Consider the following 23,150-nt stretch of genomic DNA (forward strand, 5'->3'; position numbering starts at 1 on the left):
CCGCAAATTTACTAACCCATCCTTCTACGCCCTCATCCAGGTCATTTATAAAAATGACAAACAGCAGTGGCCTGGATTTCAAGAAGGCCTTTGATAAGGTGCCACACAGGAGGCCGCTGAGTAAGATAAGGGCCCATGGTGTTAGAGGCCAGGTGCTCGCATGGATAGAAGATTGGCTGTCTGGCAGAAAGCAGAGAGTAGGCATAAAGGGGTCTTTCTCAGGATGGCAGCCGGTGACAAGTGGAGTTCCGCAAGGGTCCGTGCTGGGACCACAACTTTTCACTTTATACATTAATGATCTAGATGAAGAAACTGTCGGCATTCTGGCTAAGTTTGCAGACGATACAAAGACCGGTGGAGGGACAGGTAGTATTGAGGAGGTGGCGAGGCTGCAGAAGGATTTGGACAGGTTAGGAGAGTGGGCAAAGAAGTGGCAGATGGAGTACAACATGGGCAAGTGTGAGGTCATGCACTTTGGTAAGAAGAATAAAAGCATGGACTATTTTCTAAATGGGGAGAAAATTCAGAAATCTGAAGTGCAAAGAGACTTGGCAGTTCTAGCCTAGGATTCTCTCAAAGTAAACTTGCAGGTTGAGTCAGTCAGGAAAACAAATGTAATATTGGCTTTTGCTTTGAGAGGACTTGAATATAAAAGCAGGGATGTACTACTGAGTCTTCATAAGGCTCTAGTCAGGCCACATTTGGAGTATTGTGCACAGTTTTGGGCCCCGTATCTCAGGAAGGATGTACTGGCCCTGGAGTGGGTTCAGAGGAGGTTCATGAGAATTGTCCCAGGAATGAAAAGCTTAACATATGAGGAGCGTTTGAGGACTCTTGGGCTATACTCATTGGAGTCTAGACAGATGAGGGGGGATCTAATTGAAACTTTCAGAATATTGAATGGCCTGGACAAAGTGGACGTTGGGAAGATGCTACCATTGGTAGGAGAGTCTAGGACCCGAGGGCACAGCCTTAAGAGTAAAGGGAAGACCTTTTAGAACGGAGATAAGGAGAAACTATTTCAGCCAGAGAGTGGTGAATCTATGGCATTCAGTGCCACAGAAGGCTGTGGAGGCCAGGTCATTGAGTACATTTAAGACTGAGATAGATAGGTTCTTGATTATCAAGGGTTACGGGGAGAAAGCAGGACAATGGGGTTGTGGAACTTATCAGCCATGATTGAATGGCGGAGCAGACTCGGTGGGCCGAATGGCTTAATTTCTGCTCCTGTGTCTTGTGGTCTTATGGTTTAAAGGGGCTTTCTTCATATAATTTTACTTGATATTTTGAGACCTAATAGTGTATGAATTCAGTTCTGAGGAGTTGCAAGGCAACTCCTTCCTAGCCGTATACCATTGTGTTGGCATCTCTGATGGGTCTATCCTGGTGGTGGAGCAGGGTGTATCCAGGAAGGTGGTGATGCTATCTGGAACATTGCCTGAAGGGACTGTCAGGCTGTTGCTCGATTGTGGGACAGTTCTTGTTTTTAGATCAAGCTCCCAGATGTTAGTAAGGAAGATTTTGAAAAGTTGACTAGGCTGGTTGGCTGTTGTTGTTTCTAGTGCCTCGGTTAATATTGTGTGGTTTGTCTGGTTTTTTTTTAGATGTAATGGCAGTTTGATAGCACTGAGTACCCTGCTAGACCATTTCAGAGGTGCTATATTGCTATCAGACTGGAATAACCTGAAGCTAGGCCAGATGAGAGAGGCATTTTCCTTCATTAAAAGACTTTAGTGAGCCAGGTTGCTGATTGTTGCAGAAAAATCCCACTGATTTTGTGGTCAACATTAGACTAGCTTTTAGATATTTTTAGTTAACCTGCTCAGAGAGTAAGTGAGGCTCAAACCTAGGCCTTCTGGCTCAGAGTAGGGACACTAGCTCAGCTCCACAAGAACACAAGACTAGCTTTCAGTTTGATGATTTAAATTCAATTTGGTGTTCTAGAGGAATTTGAACCCACACCCCTAGAACTTTAGTGTAGGCCTCTGCATTGCTAGTCCATGCACATTGCTACTGTGCTATGCCTCCCAAACTGAATTGAATGCTGAAATCCTGGAGTTCCTTTGGTGATTTCAGAGGAATATATTGGTCTTCAGCCATAATGATAAACATAGAGAAAGGAAAAAATGTTTGCACCACTCAATATCTAACTCCCACCATGTGAAATAGCACTGAAGCATTTACATCTCGTTATAAGTCATAAAAAGTGCTTGAACACATGATTCCTTTGTCAGAAAAAAGCTTGGAAACTCTCTTGCCTGTGAGCACTCTTACCTCTGAGCAGCAAGAAATCTTATTAAACTTTTAAAATAAAAATCATGTGATTTAATATTCAGTGTATCCAGAGGAGAAGAGATCATGTACAGTAGCACCTACCTACTTTGCAAAATGACATGCTATGAGATATTTGGAAAACTGCACTTTTGGAGAACGATTTATACTACAGGTTTAAACATGATTAAACATTAACTTTCTCGAATAGGAGATTGCCCATTTCAAGCAAAATAGTTTAAACCCAAGCAATTTGTTATTGATTCCTTCGAAGGCTGACTATTCTTTTTCACTATCCTATTGCCAAAATGTCTTCTGAATCGTTTACTTTTAACAGTTGTTAAGCATTTCAGTAAAAAATTTTTTAAGTTGCAAAGTCAAATCATAACTATTCCATGCTGCAAAAGAAATTCAATTTAAAAAGTAGTATACCAAAAACCAAAGAGGCTACTTGTTTAAAAGCACAGTCACATGAAGGATGGTATTTTCAGAGGCCAAAAAAAATCATTTTGCAAAAGTAGAGGAACTAAATGAGTGGTTTTTTGTTTAGCTCTTTTTAATAATGAATTCTATCAATGCCATTTATTGCAGTATGATGTAGAGACTATGGGATAAAGGGGGTCAGTTAAAATGTTAAATTCTCCTCTATCCATCTTCGATCCGCCTCCCCCTCTCTCCCTATTTATTTCAGAACCCCATTCCCCTCCCCCATTTCTGAAGAAGGGTCTAGGCCCGAAACGTCAGCCTTCCTGCTCCTCTGATGCTGCTTGGCCTCCTGTGTTCATCCAGCTCTACACCTTGTTATCTCAGATTCTCCAGCATCTGCAGTTCCTACTATCACTTAAAATGTTATTATTTCTTAACGTGGAAAACTACCTAATCTAATTAATATGTGGTCAGAAGTCACACGACACCAGGTTATAGTTGAACAGGTTTATTTGAAATCACCGGCCTTCGGAGCGCTGACATCACCTGATGAGCTTGTGCATGAAAATGTCGTATTGGGGTGCAAATTTGGTCCCCGTAGCTGGATGAAAAGCTGGTTGTCGGAGGTAAAGACGTTGTGGTTGAGGATGAATTGGATGAGTTGTAAGCTGGCGTTGGAAATTGGCAGTTGCAGTGATGCCGTTGTGGGAGATGCTGGTGTAGAGTGGCTGAAACATCCATTTGTGACAAGGAATGTTCATGGTTTAAATGGTCCATGGGTGCTGAGTTTCTGTAAGAAGTCTGTAGGGTTCCTTGTAAAATGGGTGTCAAGTTATTCCAGCCATTTGGTTTATCTCCAGCAACACCTTATTTTTAATTTTTTGTAATTATCTCTGCCTCAATTAATCAGATCGTAGGTCATCCTTTCACTTGCTATTCAGCTGTTGACACTTTACTCATACTATCTGACACTTCTTCATTTGAAGAGACTTGTTATTCAGCCTGTGGACACTCCACTCACACCATTTGTACGATCTTTTGGTCTCTCTGCATATAAGTTCTGTGCCTGTGTGCTTCTCCTCACTTCACCAGATTGAGCAGTGCTCCCAAAGCTTTAGATTTCAGATAACTCTATTGGATTATAACCTGATTTTGTGTGACCTCTGACTTTGGCTTTGTCCACCCTAGTCCAACAGTGGCACCTCCATGTCAAGCTCTTCCTGTACAGTTAGAACACTAGCATCTATCCGATAATGTGGAAAATTGCCCAGGTATGTCTAAAAATCAAAATCAGGACAAACCAAATCCAGACAACTACTGTCCCACCAGTGTACTTTCCATCATCAATAAAGTGATGGAAGGTGTCATCAACAGTGCTCACTAATAACCTGTTTAGTGATGCCCTGTGTGGGTTCTGTCATGACCACTCAGCTCCTGACCTCATTACAGCCATGGTTCAAACATGGACAAAAGAGCTGAATTCCACAGGTGAGGTGAGAGTGACAGCCCTGGACATCAAGGCCACAATCCACTGAGTGTGACATCAAAGAACCATAGCAAAACCTGTAATCACTAGGTATCCGGGGCAAACTCTCTGCTGATTGAAATCATTCTGCGAACCTGGATTCAAATCCTGCCAAGACAGGTGGTGGAATTTTAATTCAGTAAAAGAAAATCTGGGATTAATAGGCTAATGATGACTATGAAGGCATTGATTGTCGGAAAAACTCATCTCATTCACTAGTATCTTGTAGGGAAGGAAATCTGCCACCCTTACCATCTGCCCTACGTTTGATCTAGGCCCACAATGTGTTTGTGTCTTAACTGTCCTCTGGACAATCAGAGGTGCAGAAAAACTGGCCAGTGACATCTACATCCTGTGAATGAATTTAATAAAAATAAAACCTGGTGGTTAGGAAGATGGTTGTGGTTGTTGGAAATTGGTCAACTCTGCTCCAGGGCATCTCTGCAGGAGTTCCTCAATGTAGTGTCCTAGGCCCAAGCATCTTCAGATGCTTCATCAACCTTCTCACTATTCATAGGTCAGAAGTGGGGATATTTACTGATGACTGCACAATGTTCAGCACCAGTCATGACTCGGATACTGAAACAGTCCATTTTCAAATGCAATGAATCCAGACAATATCTAGGCTTGGGCTGACAAGTGGGAGGTAACATTCGCACCACACAAATGCAAGGCTATTACTGTCACCAATAAGAGAGAATCTAACCACCACCCCTTGACATTCAGTGATGTTACCATCGACATCCTTGGGGTTATGATTGACCAGAAACTTAACTGGACTCACCACATAAACACAGTGGCTACCAGAGCAGGCCAGCTGCTAGAAACTCACCTCCTGACTCCCCAAAGTCTATCCATCATCTACAAGGCACAAGTCAGGAGCATGATTGAATACTGCGCACTTGCCTGGATGGGTACAGCTCCAACAATACTCAAGCAGCTTGACACTATCTAAGCCAGAGCAGCCCCCTTGATTGGCACTATATCCACAAATGTCCACTCCCTCCACCTCCAACACATGGTAGCAGTGTATACTATTACAAGAGACTCTGCAAAAATTCACCAAAGATCCTCAGACAGCACTTTTCAAACCCATGACTGCCTCTATCTAGGACAGCAAAGGCAGCACTCCTTGCAAGTTCCCCTCCAAGCCACTCAGCATCCTGACTTGGAAATATGTCGCAATGCCTTCACTGTATCTAGGTCAAAATCCTTGAATTCTCTCCCATATGGTATTGTGGATCATCCTACAGCACGTGCACTTCAGCGGCTCAAGAAGGCAGTTTACTGCCACTTTCTCGAAGGCAACTGGGAATGAAGAACAAATGCAGGCCCAGCTAATGATGCCCATGTCCCACAAGTGAATAATAAAAAATAATCGTGAAAGATTTCTTAGACTAAACAAGTATTAAAAAGTTGCTGAATGTATTGTAATTAATGTTGGTTTCTGAATTTTCTAAACATGTTTACTAAATTTACACATAGTGGGCATGAGGAAAATGAAAGCCTGTGAAATTTAAGCACCAGTAGCAATGTGATTATGAATTTGGCTAAGAGGTAGAGTTGTGGTAAATGTTTATCAGACTGGAGGGAGATGCATGATGGTTTCCTCTAAAGAATAGCCTATTGACATTTTTGGTTGCTATTGGAAGCAACATTTCAGTTTCGTGACAGAAAGCTTGAAAAGGTAGTGAATCACAATGAAAATAGAAGACTTAAGGAGGATATTGACTTCTTAAATAGACACATTACAAATGATGTTTCATACAACAAAAGTTTTGAAGTCAATTTTGAAAGGAAGAATGAGGAGAAGGAATACAAGGACAACTAGGATACAGAAACATAGAAACTTATGATGTTCATATACTTAAATTTGTAAAGATAACAGGATAAGATAATAAAGATCTTAAACTAGCAAATCAAACCTTGAATTTATAAGTTGAGGCATTGGCCACAAGCAGTTCTGCTGACCCTGATTAATTACGGATTAGGTCTCAGCTGGCATAATTAACAGGTGATGATAATACCTGTATAGTTGGACAATGACCTTCAGTGATTACACTTGCATGGTTAAATGTGGAATTCAGAAAGCTGCTTCCTGAGTTTCCTACTGTTTCAGAAGCTGCACTATAGTTCAGAGAGACTCGACTTTGAAACCCATCACAAAAGCCAGAAGTTTCTGTATCTATGTGATGGATTTCCAATGAACACACTGGAAACTTGATCTGTACTTTAAATAGTAATTCTCTCAACCAATGGCACACTGTGGCATCAACATCTGCAAGATGCACAGCCCAGCTTGCTGAGATTTTTAATACCTTCTCTCAGACGCGTGGCCCATGTAACTTAGCTGAACTACGACCGCATGCAATGAGGAGATCATCATTTGCAAGTTTTCAAATTTCATATTCTCCTTATTTCTTTAATCACTGAGTCAAAATCCTGGAACTCCCAACCTAACAGCATTAATGGAATATCTTCGTAACAGGGACAGCAGTAGTTCAAGGAGAAGGTTTATTCCGAACTTCTTAATTTCAGGCCTTAGTAACAATGCCATGTCCCTTGAATTCAAGTTAGGGTTAATTCATTCCAGTGTAAGTACATTTTTGAGAGTGCTGTTGTGGGTAAATTACCACAAGCTGCCTTTAATTTGGCTACTTATTAAGAAATCTCTCACAGTTAAATACTAAAACAATAATTTAAACTTTATTGCATGTAGCAACCGAAATACGACCCCTCATGTAAGCAAGTTAAGCGTCACAACCCAACTTGACTATGACCCAATTAGTGGTGGAAGTGAACTTTGGATGTTCCGGGTTTGATCATTGCGGTGTTCTTCTCCGGAGGAGTCCTGAAGTTGAATTCTTTTACAGTTTTCTCTACTTCAGGTTTGTGGTGTGATATTATTGATGATCCTTTAGTCCACAGTATTGACAACTGGCCTCAACCATTACATCTGCAGCTTGCCTTCTTACCAGAAGTGGCTTGTTTGTTTCTTATTACATTTAGCATTGGCTTGTCCGTTTGAAGATGCAGCTTTCCTGTGATCAACTCCTTAAATTCTTCTGCAGTGCATTAATTTGTCCTTGTGGCATAAGGCAGCCATTTATTCAAGCAGTTGTTAAAATAGTTTTGTTTATATAGTTTTGATTCCTGTTTATGTTCGTCCTTGTCCCTTTCAGTTTATTCCAATCAAAGTTATTGCTGCTGCTTTCAATCTATGACGGTTACTAAAGTTCTGAAGTTTACCCTAGCACAATAAGATGATTCCTAATTGTTGCCTGCCAACCAACCTGAGACACTGAAAATCAATGGGGAAGTTCATTCAGATTGTAATTATTGAGTGAATTTATTTTGGAAAGTGAAAATAATACTCTTTCTTTGCCTTTGTTGGAGGCAGTGGATTTTGTTTTTATATGCAGCTGCTATGATCTGAATCCACGGACTGAAAAGATATGGAACTTGTCCAGTGCTCTGAAGAACCTGCTCTATTTTGTCCAAGTTCCTGAAGCACTTGAGCACAGAACACTGCTACCCCACTGAACTAAGTTCTTAGTCTTGGGTTTGTGATTCTGGTCCTCAAACACACTGCTCCTGAAATATGCCAACTCAGCCTTCCCCTGACTGAGGGGAAAATGATGAATTTTATTGTCTACGACAGACTTTGTCATCTGTGCCAGACTTTTTCAAGTGTGTCAAGATATAGAAAATGGTCCACACTTTCTAGGTCTTGCCAGTGGAGGGAGGTATTGCACTGTAGGAGCTGGTTGTTAGAGAGCCTTAACTTTCTTGGTATCTTGTATGCTTCAGCGAAGGAACCAACAATGACCTTACTCTGTTTCTGATGAACACACTGAAACATCATCTGCACCCTGCAAGATTGGATTGAGATTGACATACGTTTTTAGTTTTGGATTAAATGTGACATATGTTTGACAGTTTTCAGTATGTTTTGGGTATTATTTCCATTCTTGTTAGTAATTTGTTGGAGGTATAATAACACACCAACCCCAATTACATGTCCCTGACCCCGTAACCCAACACCCCCCTCCCCACCCCACCCAGAACCGTGACATGACATCCACCCCCAAATAAATGAACCCAAATAAACAGCTGCTTTCTAGCTCTGGGACCTGACTAGTATCCCAGCCCCTCTTCTCAAACCCCCTTCGCACTCTCACTCTCTCACTCTCTCACTCCCAGATTCCAGCCTGGGAACTAACCAGAAGCACCACTATAATGATCTGAAATCAATAACCCATAATGTCTCCTAGATAGGTCATGTGTGTAGGCAGAATTATAATATCTTGATGAAATAACTGGCAGGCACTTTACTAGCTAATATGTTGTGACCAATCCTTTGGGTATGATCTCAGTATAATTACTTTTTATGTCCCATGTTAATTTATTTGTCATCTAAAATGTTTCAAGTTTCCCTAGTCTTCTGTTCTAACTCACTTTTTAACGTTCTGGATCAGACACTCTTTTCTGCACTGTTCAGTGTTTTATTTCTCTTTTGGGAACCAAAAGCCAACACATTATTTATATTGCAAAGGCAAATATTGCAGATGCGGAAAATCTGAAAGAAACAGAAAATGATGGAGGTATTTGAGTCAGGAGGTATCCGAGAGAAGATGAGTTATTGTTTCAGTTCGATAACCATCATCAAGAATGATTTATGATGTTGGCTGACCAGAGTGCTGTACGGTGATGACAGCTTCATCTGACTAAACTTTTTTATTTATGCACTTGAGCATTCTTCGGACTGTGTGAGTAGTATTGGGCAGATATGCTGAATATGGTGTGCACTGAAACATTTGAGGGCTCTTCAGTTTACCTGTTGCCTCAGTGCTATTCATAGAATTGTTTTGGTCACTTCTGAGTGTAGTGTACAGTTCTTTTATTATATGTCTACAATAAATTGGATCTGCTAGAAGAGCATGTACAGCTGTGGTTTGGCTGACTCATTCTGCAATTTGAGTTTCTTCCTCTAATTCAAATCCTGCATCCAATTTATTATCTACATATTTACTGCATTTCCATCACATTTTTGAATCTAACTCATCAGGTGTGTACTTAACTCCCACCCTGATGTAACACTTTTAACAATTAAAAGTTTTCCACTCTTCAGCCAATTTCTTGTCTACTCCCAAAAAAGCTTATCTTGACTCCCAACAAATCAAATTATCTAACAGACATTTGTGTGATGTTTTTGAAGTTGAGCTTCCATATGTTGCAGACTTGTGTATAATTCACTTTGAGCCCTACCTTCATGAAGGGGGAGGCAAGGACTAGTGGAATTATCCCTGGACTGTTAATCCAGAGACCCAGATAATGTTCTGGGAACCTGGGTTCAAATCCCGTCATGACAGATAGTGGAATTTGAATTCAATAAATATCTGGAATTAAGAATCTAATGGTCACTGTGAATCCGTTGTCAACTGTCGGAAAAACCCATCTGGTTCACTACTGTCTTTTTAGGGAAGGAAACTGCCTTCCTTACCTGGTCTGGCCTACAGTGTGGTTGACTGTGGGCTATTCGGGATGGGCAATAAATGCAGCCTAGCCAGCGACACCCTCAACCTGTGAATGAATAAAGAAAAAAAGTGACAAATTTGGTTAGCTAGGATCTACCCTTCTGAATTTAAATCAAATACCGTTACAGGTTATTGTTGTAGAGATTTTCCAGGTAACAGACAGATAATCCTCCACTTCACTCCAGATAATCAGTTCTATTATTCTCCATGAAACTAAGAATAAAAGGTTTGTATTTACCTGTGGAGCTTCCTGCAGTTCTGTGACTCCCTAATAATTATTGTCAATGCTTTGCCAGTCACTTTTTAGTCTTCCTGTAGAATTCTGTATTAACATCTATCCTCTGAATTTATTACTTTGGCCCTATTTAATCTGTCCACCATTTCTATTGATATTGCTGGAAATAACTGCAGGATGACTGAGTGTGTTGATTATGGAACTGAGAATAAATCACCTTTTGAAAAGGTGAATAAGGAAATTGCAGCAGTGGGCATGAGAAAGGTTACACGTAAAGTCAAATGATGTAACTATGTCAGTATTTTAGCTATGAAAATTTATTCATAAGTTACTAAAAATAATTCAAACAAAAATTGCTGGAAATACTCAGTAGATTACTCAGCTGTGGGGAGTAAAATGAATTGAAGATTCAGTTCGATAACTTTTAAAAGTCACTTTAAAAGACTGCTCAGATGGAATTCAAAGGAAAAACAATGTCTGATTGCATATCATAAATACATTCAGTATAAGAAGTAGTATTAAGTAATGATATTTTTTACTGTTTAACTGAAATAGAACACATAAACAATGTGAGGGAATGATGAACTACACTATTGAAATGCTAGAAAGTGAAGCCGTTAAGTGTCTTAGGCAAAATACTAGAAGTTGAAGTAGAAATGGCTGCAGAATAATTTGAAAATGACATTTTAAAAATATATGTGATGATTGTCTTGTATATAATTTATTAAAGTATCCTATTTCACAGTATGAGTAAGTTGTCAGTCTATTGAGTGGTTATCTGGATAAAAATAATAACATGTTGTATGTAACTAAGGATAGAGACAAAGAACAGAAAAAATTAAAACTGCCAGTTTTAGCACCTACATCTGCTTTAAGTTTTTATTAGTTCATATGCATTATTTTTGTTCACCTTTTAAGGTATTTGGAAATGCTCCTCCTGGCACCATGATGGAGAAATTTTCAGATCTCTTGCAGTTTGCTGCCCAGGTATCGCGTTTAATGGTGACTGAAATTAGGAGAAGAGCCTCTAACAAATCTACAGGTATGGGATATCTGGATTTTAGATGGAACAAGATATCAAGATTTGATAATGTTCAGAAGGCAATACTAATAATTCATGTGACAGCAAGTACCAAAACTTAAATAATTTACTCATCAGTGGTTACCCTCATAACAGTTTAAATCATAGCTGCAATGAATTCTTAACAATTTCCTTAATGATAGCTACAATATGCTATCTTATTGCTAATTTTCCTTTAAGGTATTGTACAAGATACAGGTATCTGCATTAGAATATTTTGACTGCTCTTGGGTTGATAATCTTCCATGACAAATCTACTAGGAGTGCAATAGTTAGATTGGGACCCTGATGAACCTAGACTCAACCAAGAAAGTGGACTTCCAGGCTGAGTGTTTCCTAAGTTAAAACCTGGGTATTCACAGCAGGTCACCACGTCAATTAAGAATAAAACTGTCGAAAACCACCTCTGTCAATGTCTGGAACTGAAGATGTTGAAATCTTTTGTTTCTTTGTGCTTTCATAAACAAAACTCAGTTGGCATTGGTCAGTGCATTGAGTATAGGAGTTGAGATATCATGTTGCAGCTGTACAGGACATTGGTTAGACCACTTTTGGAATACTGCATTCAGTTCTGGTCTCCCTGCTATTGGAAAGATGTTAAACTTGTTCAGAAAGGATTTACAAGGATGTTGCCGGGGTTGGAGGGTTTGAGCTATAGGGAGAGGCTGAATATTTTCCCTGGACTGTTGGAGACTGAGGGGTGAACTTAGAGATTTATAAAATCATGAGGGGCGTGGATAGGGTGAACAGCTGAGGTCTTTTCTCCAGCTTAGGGGAGTCCAAAACTAGAGGGCAGAGGTTGAAGTTGAGAGGGCAAAGATCTAAAAGGGACCTAAGGGGCAACTTCTTCACGCAGAGGGTGCTGTACCTATGGAATGAGTTGCCAGAGCATGTGATGGAGGCACAATTACAACATTTAAAAGGCATCTGGATGGGTACATGAATAGGAAGGGTTTAGAGGGATATGGGGCAGATGTTGGCAAATGGGACTAAATTAATTGATGCAGAGGAGTTGGACTGAAGGGTCTGTTTCTGTGCTATGTCACTCTGTGACTGTATGGTACATGGAACATGTAAATACCTTTTCCTTAACTGTCAGGCAAGTAAGATGTGCACAAATGACACAAGCAGCCATCAAGATTATTTAAATCGGGTAACTCCTGTCTTCTCAGAGGCTGGTCCTAGCCTCATGCAGTTGTGTCTAAGGATTTTTGTACCTCAATTTAAATTGATTGGTTATGAGGTCTTGCAAATTGGAATACATTTATCAGTTATAGTTTGTAGCTTAGGTTTACAACTGTTGTAGATCATTTTGTGCCTGTGGAAATGTTTCAGGCCTGGGGTATGACAGTTAAAATGTAAAGATTTGCCCCACTCCCCCTTCCATTTACTGTTGCCTGTGTTGCATGTCAAAATCATTGTAATAATGAAACCAAACTTGTGCTAATTTAGGAGCAAATTATTGCAGATGCTGGAATCTGTACTGAAAACAACAAATGCTGGAGATCACAGTGGGTCGGACAGCATTCATGGAGAGAGAGCAAGCTAACACTTCGAGTCTAGATGACTCTTCAGAGCTGAAGAGAGAGTCATTTTCTACATGTTAGGAACACTTTGGAAGCCACCTTCATATTAGTGATACCCAGACCCATAATCTACCTTTTATGCTTTCTCGTCACCATTCTTGTAAACCTTGCTGCGTTCTATTTATCAATGAGCATAAAATCTTCAGTTTCTTTTTTCTTCTTCTTCCCTTCATGGTCCTTCTTTTCTCAACTGGTTTTCATTGTCTAATGTGTCACGTGTGAAGTTCCTCAACAAAATGACAGCTAATATTCCCTGAGCTACATGTAAGGTTTTGCATTTTAGGATAATTTGCAAGGCAGTTCAGAAGTTTACTGTCATGTAAAGACTGTAGAAACATCTAGTATTTGGTGCTAAATTCCTGAGGGGTACTTTATGGTTAATTATGCAATAATTGTGTAACATTTATAAAAATGTGTAGTTTTAATGTCTTTATGATCACTGTCTACTATATACACCAGATCATGGTCTGACAGTTGTGCAAACTAAAGATCGTTTTGACTGCAAGAATTTGGACCGAAGGGTCTGTTTCTGTGCTGAACGACTTTAAGTATAATAAACTCTTGAGCTCCACTCTCCTTGTTTTCAAATGCTAACATGGCCTTGTCATTTCCTATCTCTGCTCCAATCTTACAATCCTCCAAGAACACTGTTCTCCTCCTCTAAATCTGACTGCTTGAGCACTTGAGATTTTAATTCCTCTTTCCAAAGTTGGTATCTGTGCCTTCAGCTTTGAAGCGAAAGATGTGTGCAGTTTTCTTATTGTTGTCCCTGTGTTTGACAAATGAACTACGTGCACATCCAGCCACTTTGAGTGGGCATCTACAATGACAAAGAACATTGACCTAAGAGATAGTAAGAACTGCAGATGCTGGAGTCAGAGATAACAGTGTGGAGCTGGAGGAGCACAGCAGGCCAGGCAGCATCGGAAGAGCAGGAAAGTTGACGTTTCAGGTCGGGACCCTTCTTCAGAAATGGAGGGGGGTGGGAAGGGAGCTCAGAAACAAATAGAGGAGGAGTGGGGCTGGGGAAAGTAGGTGGGATGGTGATAGGTGAGTGGAGTTAGGGAGTGGTGGGGATTGGTCAGTGAGGTGGGAAGAGCAGATAGGTGGGAGAGAAGATGGACAGGTTGTGTCAGGTCAAGGAGGCGGGAATGGGAGGGAGGATCGGTCATGGGATGAGACAGAGGGTGGGGAGATTATGAAACAGGTAAAATCCATGTTTAGGCCGTTGGGCAGTGGGACCCCGAGGTGGAATATGAGGTACTGCTCCTCCAGTTTAAGGACCTGCATAGTCGATGTGTAACCGAGTCCAGAGTTTACCTGGTCATTCCCACAAATGTGGGGGAGCTGCTGGTGGTAATTTCTTTCCTTGTTGGCACTCTGGGCATTGCCTCACCAACGTGAATATGTCTGCATCCAGGCCTGGATACCAGACATAACCTCTCACCAGCATCTTCATTTTGGAAACCCTCTGACGCTGGTGGAGTTCAGCCCAGCGCATGCTCCCTCTTCTGTAATCATCTTTACTTGTATATGTGTCCTTTGTGAATAAGTGAGTGGGTGCCATTGCAATTACATTAGAGAAATAAACATTTATCCTCTTTTTAAAATCTAACAATAACATCTGTCCTGTGCCTTATTGTAGTCATAGCACTTAAACAGTTAAACGCTTCTTTTGAAGCACATCTTGTTGTTACTCGAGTTGGAAAAGAGGGGAGCCATCTACCATCTCCTTGTCTGTGACACAGGTTCTCGTCTGCACTGTGGAAAGTCAGGCCCACAGTAATGTTAGGGTACACACTGGACGATTTTACCCATGCAAGGGATGGCCACCTTGGACAATGAAGGGAAACCAAAAACTGCAAAGTCCACCTTTTACTTCAGCAAACCTCTTGCACTTGGCCTGAATGACAGAATCACTATTTCTGACTCAGATCAGACAAGATTTTCCCTCCTTAGAGCAGTGTGCTAGGCAAACTTCCAGGTGAAAGACTTTCACACCAAAACGGCTCAGTCAAGTCCAGAAATCCATAACAGTGGGTGGGATTGTCTTCTGCAGCAGTAAATTCCATGTTTAAAGACATAAAGCCAGTTATTTAGAGAAGCTAAGTGTGTAGGTGGTTGGAGTGGTAGGTTGGAAAGTGGTTGAAGGCGTGCAGATGCCATGTGGGTTGGGGATTGCAGATAAATGGGTGAAGCAATCACGGTTGGTTGGAAGCTGTTAAGTAGTTTTGGGCGGGGAAATGGGGTAGTGGAAGGGACAGTGGGTAGTTGGAGGTTGGCTCATTTGATCAGTGGTTGGGAGAGTTGGGTTGGGTCAGGTCACTGAGGGGGTGTGCATGGAAGTCAATGGTGAGCCTGGTAGGATCACTTTCTTATCATTAGCCGGGAGTTTAGGTCAGCTTTTAATTCCTCTAACCTGTAACCGTACAAAGTTTCTGCCTCAACTCAGAACTGGGGACTTCTACAGAGGGTGCTATGCGTTGGGCAGTTGCTCATTAGAAGTTTGAACTTCTTGACCATCTCCCATGGGGTCAGCTGGATCAAGACTTGCACAAGATCTTGAAGCTGCACTGCTGCCTCTACTTCAGCAGCAATTATCTCCTTATCAGGAGATTTGGCCCTTATGTTTTAAGGATCAATTTAATGTTGCATACTAATCTTTACTCGTAGTTCTCTTGCTTCCTGTATTAACTTTTCAACTTATGCAGTACTTGTCCTGATATTCTGACATTTAATACCACATTTTGCTCCTGATCTGTGTAATAAGCATTCTTTTTCTGTTGTAGTTCAACTTTTGTATCTTCTGTCATGCATGGCACTTACGATTTGGATGCTGTACCTTTTCTGTTCAAAGGAAGATGAAGAACTGACAGTTCTTGTATTTTAGTTGAAACAAATCAATCACCAAATGGAAACTACAGTTCATAAGTGGAAATATTATAATACATCTACAGAAGAGAAAGTTAGTGTAGGTAGAGTATGAGTGAAAATACAGTGTGAAATGTTTTAGGATTACCAGATTTCTTTTAATCAAAGACCATTAATGCCCTATTGAACTAACAGTAACATAAATAGAATGAACAGAAGAAATTACAGACTTGAAAATAAGTTGACGCCAGTGGAAACTTTTTTGATACCTTCGTGCTACCATACCTTCCTGATGAAAAGAGGCTGACAGACATCGTAATTCTACACCCTTGCCAAGGTTGCTATCGAACAACTTTGAGGAGCTTTTCTTTGAGATTTTCTTTCCCTTTGGAGATGTTTAGAATCTGCTAGAGTTTATCTATTTACATTTCCAAAGGAAGTTACCACCTAAGAAATCATGACTGTATACCTGCATCTGTCAAACTATAATGCAGATCAGCGACATTTAGCTTTTGACATTTCATTTAAATGTTTTCTAATTGAAATATGAAAAGGAGTGTAAGTTTTAGGTATGCATTTTTTTGTCATAACCACATCAGATATGTAAGCAAACCACTGTCATTGTAACTTCCAGAAAAGTTGTGATGTTAGTACACCAATTTTATGCTGCTCTCTGTTCAATGCTGTACTGCAATAGAGCCACAAAATACTTCACTGTATTTATTCTTTCCCAGGAAGGCTCAATATTTTTATCCTCATGTTCCTTTAAAATCTTGAACTGTGGTTATTTGTCTAAGTCTTTGCAGCGGAGCCCTGGATAAGTCAGTTTATTTCTTTAATTTGAAATTGTGGTGTTTTTGTCAGCTAAAATGTCTGTAACTATCAAGCTGTGGGTCTTCCTATGTCCAGTTTCTTTATGTTCCTTGCCACAGTATGTCTATTTATTGATTCCTCCTCTGTCCATAGAGGCAGCTAGTCGTGCCATTGTCCAATTTCTGGAGATTAATCAAAGCGAAGAATCAAGCAGAGGCTGGATGCTTCTCACTACAATCAACTTACTTGCATCTTCTGGGCAGGTTAGTTGAAACTAAACCTTAGGCATATTTGGTGTATTCACTAACATGGCTGGATCTTCTCCGAGGTTGTTCAATTAAGAATGTATCCTACAAAATTGTCTTCATAGTTTGCTAACTCCTAAATATGTACAGCATTGTGGTTTGCTTGATGTGTATTTGCAATTCCGTTATTTGTGAAGCTGAGTTACAAAATAACAAGTCAAATTTACAGACAAAACATATGTTGTGGAACCTGTTGTCATATTTTATTCTTTCAGTCAAGCATTTATTTTTATACTGATAGATCTGTAACTAATACTTAGACAAAAAGGGAAACAAACATCTCTTAATTGTCTTTCTACTCATGTTCCCTTTAAAATTTAGTTGTGTCCAGTCGATTCTTTCAAATTGCAGTCCATTTAATTTTTTTCAGCAAGGATGCACGCATTTGCGGACCATTGCTGCGTGGTATATTTGAGGGTGCTGTGCTGCAACACTCTAACACAACTTAGTGGGAACTTTGCTGTCCATTAATCTTTAATTCCTTATGCCTCATTGCTTTGAATTCCTTCTCTGTCACACGTTTTGAATTTTTATTTTTTTTAAATCAACGAAAAGCACATTTGTTTGAGCTAAATCTGTTATCACATTACACTGCACTGAATTAGAAGCAGAATGGCAATGATTAGGGGATTTTTATGAAGGTTTTTTCAAGCAAAAGTGCTGTGCACTCTTAACAGACTTCGTGCATGGATGTTCTCCTAATCAAAAAGGGAAGGTTTTGTAATCATATTGATGTGAAATCTTAATGTGCAACCCATCTTCAAAATTACAATCTGTAGCCAGAGTTGGGCCTAGGTTTAACGAATATTGAAGAAACGCACCCGCACCAAGGCAGCTTTGGCAGTTCTGATGTCTAGGGACAGTAGGGAACTTTAGTGCCACAACTTTGAGAGACAGGATAGTGCTGTAAGGATGTTCTTGATTCTGGGGATGTCCAGAACCAGGGGTCACAATTTAAGGATGTGGACTGAGATGAGAAATTTCTTCACCCAGAGTAGTGTGCCTATGCAATTCACTATCACAGAAAGCAATTGAGGCCAAAACATAGTATGATTTCCAGAAGAAGTTAGATAAAGCATTTGGGCTAAAGGGCTCAAAAGATATGGGGGAAAGGAGGAACATGCTTTTGAACATGTTATCAGCCACGGTCATAATGAACAGAGGAGTAGGCTCGAAGGGTTGAATGTACTACTCTTTCTCTTATTTTCTATGTTTCTATTGTGGAGGGGTGGGACTTAACAGCAAAAAAAAGTTAATTGCACTCTGAACCACCTGAGGCATGTAATGTCAGATTGAAGACCTGAGGCTTGAAAGTGAGAATGGTGTAAATCTTAAGACAGTGAAGGCTGAAATGGGCAGACCTTTGACAGATGAAATTTGATGTGGAGAAGTGTGAAATGTTGCATTTTGACAAGAAAACGAAGAGAAAATATGAAATAAAGGATACAATGGTAAAAGAAGTGTAGGATTAGAGGGACTTGAGGGTATATTTGCATAATCATTGAATGTGGCAGATCAGGCTGAGAAAGTGGCTGGTAATTCATGTGTGATCCAGTGCTTTAGAAAAACGGTCAATTGTTCCCCCCATTAACTACTTTCCATTTATAGTAATGATTTATAGATGAACACAATGGGAATGATATGCTATTCTGGTCAAAGTCAGAAGTCACATGACACCAAGTTATAGTCAAACAGGTTTATTTGAAATCACAAGCTTTTGGAGTGCTGCTGCTTTGTCAGGTGGAAGGAGATAGAGTTCATATTCTCGGCTTGAGCTCAGGAAACAGCGGACCAGCTACGAGATACCAAGTAGACAAGGCAATGGAACTACGCTACCTACATGCACACTAAGAACAGGTAATTTAAGAAACTCGGCATCACCATCAGCTGTAACCAAGCCTCCCCTGGTGACAGTGGTCGAAACCGGTACCACCACAGGGAAGTCCATTGTCAACTTGTCTGACTACACCCTTCAACCAGACAAAATGAAAGTTCTCAGCTGAGGGCTTAATTTCTGCCTGTCTACCAAAATGGACCCCATTGGTCTTGCGGCAGACACGCAGGAATGACGCTCCGGGAATTCTTCCACAAACCCCAAGGTGTCAGCAGCAAGTCCAATGAGACAACCAATAAACCGGAAAAGTTGCCAGAGATATCCGCAGTGCAGCAACCAAAGAACAGTCAAATTGGATCCGTCTGGAAGGCTGCTGCCGTAGGCTCAACATTTCTGTTCAAGCTGTCAGGAGATACATCAATGCCAGATTCATCAGCTGTGCTCACAAGATAGCCCAGAACGTCACCCAGGCACAACACAACGTCATCTGTGCTCTCAAGACCAACTGCAACATTGTCATCAAGCCAGCGGATAGAGGAGGAGCTATCGTCATACAGAATACAATGGACTATTGCAAAGAAGCATACAGACAATTGAACAACTAGGAACACTACAGACAACTACCTGCTGATCAAACCAAAGAACACACCTGCCAACTCAACAGACTGGCCAAGACCTTTGATCCAGACTTTCAGAGTATCCTTTGCACTCTCATCCTGCGTACTTCTCACATAGGAGACTTCTTCTGCCTTCAGAAGATACACAAAGCTAACACACCTGGTTGTCCCATTGTATCAGGCAATGAGATCCTGTGTGAGAACCTCCATGGCTGTGTTGAGGGCTTCTTGAAACCCATTGTTCAAGGAACTCCCAGCTTCTGACGCGACACTACAGACTTCTTACAGAAACTCAGACTTTACCTGATGAATAAGCAGCGTTCCAAAAGCTTGCAATTTCAAATAAATTTGTTGGACTATAACCTGGTGTGGTACGACTTCTAACTTTTTCCACCCCAATGCAACACTGGCACCTCGTCTTCAACTAGAATAGCATGATGTGCCATCAGTGAAAATATACCCTAATGAATTAAACTCCTAACAAAGTGGGCGTAAAGGTATCAAAGTCTACGACTGCATATTTCTTTAAAAATGAAAGGGGAAATGAAAAGACTGAGATTCTGGATTTCATACAAATTGGCATTAAATACAAAAACAAGGATTAAGGGTTTGGTAAGTGGTGTAGGATTCCAAGGAAAGTTTTTTTTTGCGGGGGGGTTAAGAAACACAAGTGGTTAAAAAGACCTGCTGGAAAGCATTTTTCACATCTTGCCAATTCTGCAAAATGCCCGTTAACTATGTAGTTTTGGTTTCTGTCCCTTGGAGCGTGAAAATTCTGTTGTCAGAAACTAACCTTGGAAATGAAGCACAGGTAGAAGCACCAGTAGAGAAGCTAACAATTACAAAGTATGAGCTTTAATTTTTTAAAATAGGTTTTTGCATGAGACAAGTATTGATTTGTTGAATGAGAACCACATCCTATGGGTGACCAGCAAGAGACAATTCATTCATGTTCAATCCAATTTAGGTATACTTATTCCTAAAATGAAATACTGTTTGGCCCATGTGATAAGTTGATAAATGAACAGGCTCCTTTGAGTGAATTAGGTGGATGAGACCTCAGACCTATGACTTAGTTGGGTGATTTTAGCTTTATTGCTTAGAATTACATTTTGAGGTGTTTGATTTTCTGCCAGATCACAATGCTATTACATGTGAATTAGAATTTATCTTTTTGTGTTTCATTAATAACAGAAGACTGTGGACTACATGACTACAATGTCTTTGCCTTCCACTCTGGTTAAATGCCTGTACCTATTCTTCGATCTCCCACATGTGCCTGATGCCCCTGGAGGAGCTCAGACAGATTTACCACTTAGCGAACGACGGGCACTGTTGCAGAAAGTGTTTGTGCAGGTGAAATATTATTATGTTTGAATCTACTTAATATTTATCCTGATACTCCCTCATGACATTTCCACTAAATGGTTTCACACATTGCTAAGTTAGCCATCATCAGTGTTCTGTATTTACAAATTAAGAGGCATTCACTGGAGGGAATTACTCTGCTCACACCATATTAACTCAGTGGTATCACAATCACGCAGCTCCTCAGAGGTTTTTCTCTGCTTTTTAACTACTAAGCTCAAAAGAGAAATCTTTTTGTTACGAGGTTCCATCTCACTGAGAAGGCTTCAGGCCAATCCATATTCAGCAACCTGCTGTGAAAACTCTGCTCACATTTTGACAGCAAATTCAATCACAACAGCTGAGACAGTCCATAGCATTATTACATTTTAAATGAAATGTGTTGGAAAGTCATGTTGCAGCTGTACAGGACATTGGTTAGACCACTTTTGGAATACTGCGTGCAATTCTGGCCTTTCTGCTGTAGGATGTTGTGAAACCTGAAAGAGTTCAGAAGAGATTTAGAAGGATGTTGCCAGGGTTGAAGGATTAAGCTTTGGAGTGAGGCTGAATAGGCTGCGGCTATTTTCCTTTTGTCCTATTTTCCAAAGTCTTTTGGCTATTCACCCTATCGATGTCTCTCATGATTTTATAAACCTTCCCAGTATACCAGAGTCCAAAACGACAGGGCATAGGTTTAAGGTGAGAGGGGAAAGATATAAAAGGGATCTAAGGGGCAACTTTTTCACGCAGAGGGTGGTGCGTGGACAGAATGAGCTGCCAGATGAAGTGGTGGAGGCTGGTACAATTACAATATTTTAAAAGGCATCTGGATGGGTATTTGAATAGGAAGGAGTTGGAGGGATCGGGGCCAAATGCTGGCAAATGGGACTAGAGTAATTGAGGATACCTGGTCGGCATGGATGAGTTGGACCAAAGGGTCTGTTTCTGTGCTGTACGTCTCTATTTCTCTATAAAACAACCCGTAACATTCATTGTAGAAAAGGTCAGTTCACCCTGCGGTCCTTTTAAGAATTTCAGGATCCTTTGCAACTTTAAAAAATAATAAGTTTTTGCTTGGGTCCTGCTCTGTGTACCAAAATTTTGTCAAAATTCATACATTAGATTTTGAGATATATTGCTTACAGACTAACAAAACTATTACTCCCATTCAACTTCAGTTGTGGAGGTAATTAATAGTCTCATCTGAGTTGAACAATGTTCTTTAATTGGCTTTGTTTTCAAAGAAAGGTCATGTTCAACTAATAACATGAATCTCCCTATAGCTGCTGCCTAACTTGTTGAGTTCCTTCAGCAATTTTTGTTTTTACTTCAGATTCGCTGCTTTTTAATGTTGTGCTTTTGCTTCTTAGGTGATGGTCATACTACAATGACTTCTGGTAAAGTTAACACAATAACACCTCGCAAGGCATTTCGTAGAAGTGTTATAAAACAAAAGACCATAAGATGTAGGAGTAGAATTTAGGCCTTTCAGCCCATCGAGCCTGCTCTGCCATTCAATCATGGCTGATCAGTTTCTGAACCCCATTCTCCCACTTTCTCCCTGTAACCCTTGATCCCCTTGACAATCAAGAACCTATCTATCTTTGTCTTAAACATACTGAGTGACCTGGCTTCCACAGCCTCCCTGTGGCAATGAATTCCATAGATTCACCGCAATCTGGCTGAAGAAGTTTCTCCTTATCTCATTTCTAAATGACCTTTCCTTTACTCCTGAGGCTGTGCCCTTGGGTCCTAGTCTTTCCTACCAGTGGAACGTCTTCCCAATGTCCACTCTGTCCAGGCCTTTCAGTATTAAGTTTCAATAGATCCCCCCCCTCATCTTTCTAAACTCCATAGAGTATAGACCCAGAGTCCTCAAACGTTCCTCATTTGTTAAAGCCTTTCATTCCTGGGATCATTCTCGTGAATCTCCTCTGTACCTGCTCCAGGGCCAGTACATCCATTCTGAAATATCGGGCCCAAAATTGCTCACAATACTCTAAATGTGGTCTGATCAGAGCTTTACAAAGCCTCAGAAGTACATCCCTACTTTTATTTTCTACTCCCCTCGAAATAAATGACAACATTGTATTAACCTTCCTAACTACTGACTCACCCTGCAGTTTACCTTAAGGGAATCCTGGACTAGAACTCCCAGGTCCCTTTGCACTTCAGACTTCTGAATTTTCTCCCCATTTAGAAAATAGGCCATTCCTCTATTCTTCCTACCAAAGTGCATGGCCTCACACACTTTCCCACGTTATATTCCATCTGCCACTTTGCCCACTCTGCTAACCTGTCTAAATCCTTCTGCAGCCTCGCACCACCTCAGTACTATCTGTTCCTCTACCTATCATTGTATCATCTGCGCAGTTGTAGCCAGAATGCCCTCAGTTCCTTCATCTAGATCATTAATGTATAAAGTGAAAAGTTGTGGTCCCAACGCTGACCCTTGTGGAACACCATGAGTCACCGGCTGCAATCCTGAGAAGGACCCTTTTATCCCCACTGTCTGCTTTCTGCCAGACAGCCAATCCTCTATCCATGCGAGCACCTTGCCTGTGTGGCATTTTGTCAAAGGCTTTTTGGAAGTCCGGGTAGATAAGATCCATTGGCTCTCCTTGGTCTAAACTGCTCATTACTTCCTCAAAGAATTCTAATGGATTTGCCAGGCATGATCACCTCTTCATGAAACCATG

The 23,150-nt window shown here is 40.6% G+C and overlaps 1 protein-coding gene across 1 annotated transcript in view; it reads left to right on the top strand.

Moving 5' to 3' along the window:
- wdfy3 (WD repeat and FYVE domain containing 3) overlaps positions 1-23,150 on the top strand; it is a 332,679-nt gene that overhangs the window by 80,152 nt on the left and 229,377 nt on the right. Inside the window, exons 3-5 of the mRNA XM_048604494.1 lie at positions 10,913-11,036; positions 16,499-16,608; positions 20,296-20,457. Of these exons, the coding sequence (XP_048460451.1) occupies positions 10,913-11,036; positions 16,499-16,608; positions 20,296-20,457 (396 nt within the window). The remainder of the gene's footprint in view (positions 1-10,912; positions 11,037-16,498; positions 16,609-20,295; positions 20,458-23,150) is intronic.

The sequence above is a fragment of the Rhincodon typus genome, chromosome 1 (genome assembly GCF_021869965.1).
Source record: "Rhincodon typus isolate 14 chromosome 1, sRhiTyp1.1, whole genome shotgun sequence".
Lineage (NCBI taxonomy): Eukaryota > Metazoa > Chordata > Chondrichthyes > Orectolobiformes > Rhincodontidae > Rhincodon > Rhincodon typus.